Genomic DNA, 10,280 nt, shown 5'->3' with positions numbered 1-10,280 from the left:
TTGTGGAACAACTACCTTCAAGTCATGTATATGACTCTACCCAACCTTATGCACCATTCGTTCTTACGCAACTACACCGTTCGGTAGAAACAAAAGCACTGAATATGAGTTGAAAATATTTATTGAACTTGCAAAAATTGCTCAAAACAAATGGTATTGCTACACCACACATTGTTCAGCTAAAATAAAACTTTAAATGTGAAATATTCCAAGTGTTGGGAATGCTCCTTCCATCCAGAGATTCCAGACGATACGCTCCATTGTGCATGTTTTCTTTGATTTTGAAAGGGCCCTCCCAATTAGCTGCAAATTTTCCATGAGCGGCGTCCCTTCGTGCACTCGTCGTTCGTCGCCACACCAAATCCCCTTCTAAAAATTGTCTTGGCTTGACCTTGGAATTGTATCGTCGTGCTACCAACCTTTTTTGTGCCTCTACCCGAACGACTGCCATTTCCCTCCTTTCTGTTAAGACGTCCAGAGCACCTCTTAATGACTCCTCGTTCTGGTGTCTGTTATAGGTTTGTCTTTGCAATGGCTCCCCCCACTTCCACAGGTAACATAGCATCCGTTCCGTACGTGAGGTTGAACAGGGATTCCCCGGTTGCACTATGGGGTGAGCATCGGTACCCCCACAACACCTGTTGAAGCTCGTTGACCCATGCTCCTTTTGCTTCGCCCAACTTTTTCTTCAGCTCCTGCAATATGATTTTGTTCATGGCTTCTGCTTGTCCGTTCGTCTAGGGATGCTCTACCGAACTTGTTAAAGGAGTGATCCCTAACTCTTTATAGAACTTGATAAGTTTCCCATCCACGAACTGTCGTCCATTATCTGTGATGATGAATTTGGGAATGCCGAACCTGCAAATTAGCTTCCACACAAATTTTTGCACCTGTGCTGCAGTTATCCAGGCTAAAGGTTCGGCTTCCACCCACTTGGTGAAATAGTCAACTGCCACCAAGAGGAACTTCAACTGTGCTCGGCCGGTCGGGAATGAACCTACAATATCCATGCCCCACTGAGCGAAAGGCCAAGGAAATACCAGACCGGTCAGTTCTGTAGCAGGTTCATGAATAATGTTGCCAAACCTCTAACATGCTACACACTTCTGAACGAAAGTTTGACAGTCTTTTTCCATCGTGATCCAATAGAATCCCGCCCTTAGTGCTCGGGCCCTAAGTGACCGACCGCCCCCATGTCTACCGCAAATCCCTTCGTGCAACTCTTTCATTACATATTCAGATTCTTCCTTTGACAAACATTTTAACATGGGTGTCATATATCCCCTCCGGTATAACTCCTCCCCTATCACGACATACCGAGCAATCTGTTTGGATTCATCAGAACGAAGAGTGGTTCCCTCATCTTGCTTTTTAATCAGCAGCATGATCTCTCTCCTCCAATCGTCCCGTTCGACCATACAGCTGACATGAAGGCACTCAATAGCTGGCTTGAACAAGACCTGTCGGATCAAAGAAGTCAAATGCCCCTGCTCCCTACCGATTGTGAGTTTAGACAATCGGTCTGCCTTTGTATTCTCCCCCCTCGGGATATACTTTAGCTCTACGGACTTAAATTGAGCCATCAGCTGTGCTGCTTTGTGATAATACTGTAGTAGTTGTTTGTCCTTCACCTGAAAGTTCTCCTTCATGTGCCCTTCTATCAATTGCGAGTCAATTCTGCAGCTTAGGGAGTCTATCCCCAGATCTCTGGCTAACTCTAATCCAGTTATTAAGACCTCGTATTCAGCCTGATTGTTGCTAATTTTGAATTTAAATATCAGAGCCTGCTCCACCACGACATCGTTCGGTCCCTCCAGCACAATCCCCGCTCCTCCCCCCTGTCGACCGGACGACCCATCCACAAAGAGTGTCCACTGTTGAAGCTCTTGGTTTTCCTGTGGAAATTCCGCTACAAAGTCCGCCAAGTGTTGACCCTTGACCGATCACTTGGGCTCATATTTCAGTCCAAATTCAGAGAGCTCCACAGACCACCCGATCATTCTCCCTGCTAGATCAGGCTTTCTCAATATCTTGGAAATAGGATAATCCGTTCGGACCGTCACCTAATGTCCCTACAAGTATGGCCTAAGCCTTCGGGTAACATTCAGTAAGGCTAACACAACCTTCTCAAATCGTTGATATCTTGTTTCCGCTTCCTTAAGGCTTCGGCTAACAAAGTAGATTGGTTGGAATTCGGGAGTTTCCTACACGAGAGCTGCACTGACGGCCTCTTCACCGACAACTAAGAACAACTGCAACTCGTAGCCGTAGTCTGGACGTCTCATCATTGGTGGGTTTGTCAGAATGCCCTTCACTTCTGCGAATGCCGCCTCGCATTGCTCATTCCACCCCTCTTGTGCCCCTTTTCTCATTATCGCCAAGATCGGTTTAATACGATCGGTTAGTTTGGGTATGAATCTAGACAAAGATGTTAACCGTCCTACCAGCCGTTGGACCTCCTTTAAACTGTGCGGGCTTCTCATCTCAAGAATCGCTTTACACTTATCGAGATTTGCTTCTATCCCCCGAGAAGTTAGCATAAAACCCAAGAATTTTCCTGCTGAAACCCCAAAGGTACACTTCAAGGGGTTAAGTCGCATCCCAAACTTTCTCACTTGTCCAAAGACCTCCTCCAAATTCTGAACATGCTCCTCTACCGTTCGGCTACGTATTACCATGTCATCCACATATACTTCCATGCACCTCCCGATCTGATCCTGAAATACCTTGTCCATCAAACGCTGATAAGTAGCTCCTGCATTTTTGAAACCAAAAGGCATGACATCATAACAGTAATTAGATCGTTCGGTAATGAATGCAGTTTTTTCCCTATCCAGTGGGTACATCGGGATTTGGTTATAGCCTGAGTAAGCATCCGGAAAGCTCAAAATTTCATAACCTGACACCCCGTCTACCAGACCGTCTATACTTGGGACATGCTTTGTTCAGATCGGTAAAATCGGTGCACATTCTCCATGTCCCGTTCGCCTCTTTCACCATTACCACATTGGATAACCACGGGGTATATTTTACCTCCCGAATGAAGCCAGCCTCCACTAACTTCCCGACCTCCTCCTCTACTGCTCTTCTTTTTTCTCCACCTAACCTTCTTTTCTTCTGAACCACCGGTCAGGTGTCCTTGAATAGTGACAATTTATGCGATATGACATCTGCATGAATTCTCGGCATATTTGTCGCTGTCCATGCAAAGAGATCCTTATTTTTTAACAAGACATCTCCTATGAGTTCCGCCTGGTTCCCCGTCAAGTTGCTCCCAATCATGGTGGACTGTCCCTCCCGTTCTCCAATACCGAACGCCTGCACTCCTCCTAATGGTTCCACCCGCTCCTCTAGGGGGGACCTTGGATCCAATTCCATCATAGCCACCTCGGACTTGCCCCGGGATGACTCCAATGCTCTGGGTTTCACCCTTAATCCTGTTGCATAACATTCCCGAGCCATCTTTTGATCGACCTGAACGGTATGGACTTCGCCGTCCTCTGTAGGATACTTCAATGTTAGGTGAGGAGTTGATACAATGGCCCCGAAAGCATTCAGGCATGGTCTTCCCAGCAAGACGTTGTAAGAAGTTTCTGCCTCCACCAGCAAGAAACGAACCTTAATCTCCCTAGCCCTCCGATCTGTTCCCAGGCTCGTTCTCAAATCCACATACCCCCTCGTGTCAACCTGCTCCCCCGCGAATCCTACAATCTGTTCGTTAAAAGGCATGATGGCATCCTCCGAAAGCTCCATGCGTTTAAACATCTTCCAATATAGTATATTGGTCGAGCTTCCCTGATCTATTAGGACCTTTCCCACATGGTACCTGGCAATCATTGTTGTTATAACCATCGGATCATCCTGATCAAGGTCTGGCGCGTGGAAATCTTGATCGGAAAAAGTAATCGTCGGCATTGTCCTTTTCGCTTCCCCCGTTCAGCTGACACTATGCAGACTTCTTAGGTGTCTTTTCCTGGCGGTAGAGGTTGAACCACCTCCCGCAAATCCTCCTGAAATAGTGTTGATTACCCCCCTTATCGTCCGGTCCGGACTTCTGCTCTTGCTCCAGTTACGCCTTGGACGGTAGTTTCCCCTAGGCGGATCATTCCTCACATTGGACCCCCTTGTTCTGCTTGAAGAGGGTCCCCCATGGCGCTGTAAAAATCTCTAAAGATGTCCCGCCTGTACTAAAGTTTCTAACTTGTCTCTTAGTGTGACACAATCTTCGGTTGTATGCCCTCTGTTTTGATGGTACCGACAATATTTGCTCTCATCGGCCCCGGGCGGGGTAGACGTTTATGCCACGGTTATCAAGTCTGCTCTTAAGGCTTCCTCCAACAAATGAGCCCGAGGAACGTTCAAAGGGGTATGATGCACATACTGTTGTACCCTGGTTTGATCCCCTCGCCTACGCTCAACCCTCTGATCACCTCTCTCGAACGTCTGTCTAGGGGCCCTTTCTCTGTTCGCCCCCAACAGCGGCTCTCTCTCTTCCCGTCCTCTCTAGTGGGCTCGTCCCTCCTCCACCCGAATAAAGCTTGCCAACCTGTCCTGTAGCTCCTCCATACTCTGAGGCTCCTCAGCATGTAAATAGTCAAAGAATGGTCCTGGTCGTAGCGCTGCTGTTAACGCACCTACTATCAGCCTCTGGTCCACATTCCTCACTTGCCTCGCCGTTCGGTTGAACCGATAAATAAATGCCCTGAGGGACTCATCTCTCCCTTGTCTCATCCTTACCAGTGCGGTGTACGTTACCCCCGGGACCTTATTTGAGGCATACTGCTGACTAAACATCTGCCGCAAAGTAGTGAAACTATCAATTGTTGCTGGCAATAGGGAATGGAACCAATCCAAGGCCTCTTCTTTAAGTGATAATGAGAAGACCCGACACCATACTAACTCGTCCGGCGAATATACAGCCATGGCATCTACGAAGGAACGAAGATGCTTGATTGGGTCAGACGAACCGCCATACTTGTCCAGGGGGGAAGCACCTTGTTCTCCGGCATAACTGCCCTCATAACCTGGGGAGTGAAGGGATGAAGTCCTTAAGCTTGGTCATGGTTTCGCTCCCCCTGCTCGTTCTGCCTTTCCCCTTGCTCGTTCTGCCTTTCCCCCTCGTTGTGGACCACTTCGTCAAAATTCCCCAACTCTCCCCGTCTTCCTCGCCCTCTTCCTCTACCCCTTCCTCTCTCCCCTCGCCCTCTTCCCCTACCGGTCAGTCTGGCTCCTCTTCCCCCAACTAACGGATTTTGTTCTCCTCTCACACCCACCCCCGGTGCTGGAGGGTTATCTCCTTCCTTAGTCTCCGAGTTCACTGTTTCAACATTTACTGACTGAATAGATCGTCCCCCCTCCTCATGAGCTTGACCATCCCTTTCAGCCCTCATAGTCGCCACCTTCGCACGCATCTCTTGCAACTGTCTCTACATCTCCTATAAGAGCTGCAACGATGCCTCCTCTGCCATTTGTGATCGTGTTCGGGTTATAAGTAAATCTTCGGGCCCCACGGTGGGCGCCAAAATGTTTCGGATGTGAGTCCCGAGACAAACTCGAACCGACCGATCCTCCTTCACTCCTGAACGGGTGCAACCTGCATGTTAGCACTCCGACGCTCAAGTTAGCAAGGTCACAAGATATTCAAGGTGAAAATGATTAGATTCAAAGTGGTTTACCTGGTCCATTACTCCTGTATTTATAGACCTCTGTCATAACTCTAGACTGCGTATTTTCCGTAACCGTCGACTCCAGAATCCCTGATCTTTCACCCCCTAAACGTAACTGACTTATGCATCTCCGAGATTATCACTCCTGTAAGCTGCCCACCATGCCCACCATTCGATCTCCCTATAACCGATCAGTCTTTCTCTAATCGACCAGAGTCTCTCTCCTCTCGCTCATCCTTTCCTCATACACTACAGAAATGATTATTGATAATTGATAGAGAATCTGTCTTCAAATAATAGATTGAATTTAAAGATAAGATTGTTTTTATTGGACCTAGGCCAATTTATGATCCATGAGTTAGCCTATAAATAAAGAACTAAGATATGCATATTCAAAAACTTATACTAAATTCTTATATACAGAAACAAATGTGAAAAACGATTTTAACTAAAATAATATTTTAAAGATTGTAAATTGATTTTTGATAACATGTGATATTAATTGCATAAATTTTAGAATTATTTACCGACTGTTTTGTTTAAATATATTACTATTAAATAATAATCCTAAAAGTAGAAGTATAATTAAACAAAAACTAGAGATGACAATCGATAGTGTTGAATAAGTTTCATGACACCTTTTCATCTTTGAAGTAAAAAATTATATTTATCCTTATGTTTATCCGATATAAAAACAAATAAAAAACATAAAATTTCAAATATTCAATATCAAAATAATATATTTAATGTTAAATATTTTAAAATAAATGATAATTATATAAATTTTAATTACAAAAGTGAAAAAATATACTATTTCTTTTGATAACAAAATTTTTGGTAAGGTTAGTAACCAATTATAACCAATCTAAAATATAATTGGTCACTAATTATAATTTTATACTCATAATAGTGAATATTTTAAAGATCAATAATTTTTAGTTTATAAATTAATATCTAAATTAGTTATTATAGTGATTAATTATTTTTTATCTTTAAATTTGATTGTTATTTAAAAGTTTTCTTATAATTTTATTGATTATTATTTGAATGAAAAAATTTGCTTGGTCATTAATTATTAAGAATATAGTCTTTAATTATATTATAAGTTTTTATAAATAATAAAAATTATTTTAGATATCTTGCAATTCAAGTTAGGAAAATCAAAATTTTGGAAAAAGTCGTATTAGAATGTATAGATGTAGGACAATAACTTAGATTTATAGTCGAAGTTCTTAGATTGACATATTATAGGACTTGGAGGAAAATCAAATTTAGGAAAGGGGATCTAATGCGGACGCCAAAACGTAAATCTGTTTTAAGAAAGAACTTGATTTTCTTTAAACAGCGACAAATTGTAAAAATAAATAAGTTAGATAATTATAATTTATATTAACATAATGGGAAAATAGTCATATTTATTATCTTGAGCAATTAAAAGTTAATAAAGAGACAAATTTAAACCAATGAAAAAAACATAATGTATATAATAATAATAATAATAATGATGATGAATATATATATATATATAATAATAATAATAATAATAATAATAATAATAATAATAATGATGGAGTATTTAAAATTTATAATACATTGAGTTTTTCATAATCTATAAACTATTTAACTTTATTAATTTATATTTAGTACAAACAAAAGGAACATGATCCAAAAGTTGTTAGATACATTTACTGATTTCCTCCATCCCAATTTTCAGCATTTTCTGTTCACACTTAAATAATAGGGATCATTACAAAAGAAAAGAAAAACAAACTATAGATATTTCAATAATTGAACAATCAATTTAAATGCTATCACATGATTATAATTATCACACATTTATAGATGCAAGACTCAAATATGATTGATAAAATTGTTTGGACACTAGAAATGTAGCACCTATGGAAATATCCCATAAACTTTTTTACCTTTTTGAAATATGATAACTTCAAACTGCAAAAAAAGTAACCAATCCACACTTTTCTCCATAAGTTATCTCACTATACTTTATAACTTAATAGAGAAGGAATTCATGATTCCTAAACCATTTATAGGAATCTCCTACACTCTTCACTATCCAAACTCATTCTCTTTATGAGTTTGAGAATCTAGAGTTTAAGATTGACTTCAAGGAGTGTCCCTAGTAATTGCATTACACTACTTTTATTGAACTATACTCTTTCTCCTCAAAATGAATATAACCTTGCACATAAGACAATATATAAATCTATAATAATAAAGTCCTTTTAGAGCATTCACCATTCATTTTCCAATTTTCTTGACATAATCATCTCATACCTTTATCACCGTTTTCATGTAACTCAACTCATCATATAACTACTAAGACGATCTTGTCTAGGAAGAAGTACGACACTTTTGAATTTGAATCTTTAACATAGGCACCGCAAAAATAAATCAGAGAAGAATGTGAAGAAGATAGGAGTAGGACGTCACAATCTAGCAAATTGATAAGTCAAATGAAAATTCGCCATAAAGATGTTAATAGATTGGCCACATGGTTGGTGCCATCACTTTTATGGTCGGGAATGAAGTAAGTCATCTTTGGGAACTGGTCTACCACAAAAAAAAAACAAAATCTTTTCATCCTTTGGACTGTGGAAGTCCTAAAACAAAATTCATAGAAATATTGGCCCAAGGAGATTTAGAAATAGGTGATGGCATAAATATTCCATGATGGATGAATTTAGATTTATCACATTTTCCTTTCTCTAATTAAGCCCTAAATCTTTCTTAACAATTTCATTTAATAGGAATGCTATGGTGCTAAAATCCTTGACAAACCTCCTATTAAAATTATCCAAGCCATGAAAACTTCTCACTTCACTTACATTCTTAGGAGTGAGCCAATCCCTAATGACTTTGGCTTTTTCTTCATTTGTACAAAAAATGCATTTTTTCATATTGGCATATAGTTTCTCCTTCCTAAGAACTTCTAAAACATCTCTTAAGTGTTGCAAGTGTGAATAAAGTATTTTGCTATATATCAAGATGTCATCAAAATACACAACAATAAACATACAAATAAAATTTCTCAATACATGATTAATCAATCTCATAGAGGTATTAGGTGCTTTGGTTAGCCCAAAAGGCATAACCATCCATTCATACAAACTAAGTTTTGTTTTGAAAGCAATCTTCCATTCATCTCCCTCTCTCCCTAATTTGGTAATAACCACTTTTCAAATATATCTTTGAAAAATAACAAGCACCCTACATTTCATTAAGCGAGTCATTAAGTCTAGGAATAAGATGTTTATACCTAATGGTGATATTATTTATGACCTGACAATCAACGCACATCCTGCATGATTCATCTTTCTTGGGAACAAGGATGACCGACATGGCACATGAGATTAAGTTGTCTCTAACCCATCTTTTCTACATGAATTGCTCTACTTGTAATAAGGTCCATGTTGTGTTCTATACCTCTTTTAGGAGGCAAGCTATGAAGAATGTCTTTAGGGAAGACATCCTTATACTCCTTAAGAAGTTGCTCCATACCTATAGATAAAGAAACTTGCATATAAGAAACAAATATTGTTAGGCATAAGCAAATATAAAGGTTGTTTCTTAACAAACGCTCTATTTACCTCTTTTTCGCTTAAGAAAAAGCTTTGACCACTCTTTATTTTATTACTTTCCTTTTTTTCCTTTTACTGGAATTTTCTCTCTTCCTTCTTTTCTCTCCTACTCTTGTTTCACTTTCATCTTAATTTGATCATCACAAACCACTCTAGGAGATAGAGGTGTTAGGAACACCTTCTGCCCTTTAAACAAAAAAGAATACTTAGTTGTTAGACAATCATGGACTATCTTTTATCATATTGCCAAGGCCTTCCCAAAAATAAGTAATTTGCCTTCATAGATGCCACATCACATACTTACTCATTGACATATTTACCTATAGAGAAAACAATGTTCACCCGCTTATCGACCACCAATTCTCCATCCTCACTCAACCATTGCAAAACATAAGGACTAGGGTGTATAGATGTCACCAAACCAAGCTTCTCCACTAGCCTTTTACTTGATAGATTTGTTCAACTTCCTTCATCAATGATGAGTGAACACCTCTTTCCCATAACCATACATCTAGAATGGAAAATATTCCTTCTTTGGGTCTCATCCTCCAAAGGTGGTACTTCACACTCCATGTCCTCCTCATCACTACTAGATGATTCAAATGATTCTCTAGTGGAATTCTCACCCATTCTCCAACGACATCATAGTTCTTATGTTGGGACATTCAGTTGCTATACCTCTCCTACCCTAACATTTAAAACATCTTTTTGAAGTAGAACATGAAGGATCACCATTATTAAATTGAAAAGTTAGTTTACCACTTACAGACTCCTTTTCCTTAGATTTAGAAATGGTAGAAGTATCTCCCTCCTTTTTACATTTCTTCTTATCCCTCCATGAGGTGGATGACTTCCTGTAGGAGATTATTCTCTTAAGTTGTTGTTCCACTTTAGTGGCTTGGTGAATAAGACCCTCAAAAGTCTCATAATGTTGCATTTCCAACACATCTTGAATCTTTCTATTTAATCTATTCAAGAATCTAGCCATTGTAGCCATAGGTGTTTCTTCTACATC

At 39.9% G+C, this 10,280-nt stretch overlaps 2 protein-coding genes across 2 annotated transcripts; both read right to left on the bottom strand.

Annotated features, from left to right (window-relative positions):
- Positions 1-512: 512 nt before the first annotated feature.
- On the bottom strand, positions 513-3,000 carry LOC106755127. Its single transcript, XM_014637223.1, has 5 exons — positions 2,916-3,000; positions 2,226-2,755; positions 1,094-1,895; positions 753-997; positions 513-695 (listed from the first exon to the last, which is right to left on the bottom strand). Exons 1-5 carry the CDS (start codon positions 2,998-3,000, stop codon positions 513-515), a joined length of 1,845 nt encoding a protein of 614 aa, XP_014492709.1.
- A 1,503-nt stretch (positions 3,001-4,503) lies between these two features.
- LOC106755126 lies at positions 4,504-4,923 on the bottom strand. Its single transcript, XM_014637222.1, has one exon. The coding sequence runs from the start codon at positions 4,921-4,923 to the stop codon at positions 4,504-4,506; it is 420 nt and encodes a 139-aa protein (XP_014492708.1).
- Positions 4,924-10,280: the final 5,357 nt, after the last annotated feature.

Source organism: Vigna radiata, unplaced genomic scaffold, assembly GCF_000741045.1.
Source record: "Vigna radiata var. radiata cultivar VC1973A unplaced genomic scaffold, Vradiata_ver6 scaffold_267, whole genome shotgun sequence".
Classification (NCBI taxonomy): Eukaryota; Viridiplantae; Streptophyta; class Magnoliopsida; order Fabales; family Fabaceae; genus Vigna; species Vigna radiata.
This window is presented reverse-complemented; position numbering and strand designations above follow the sequence as displayed.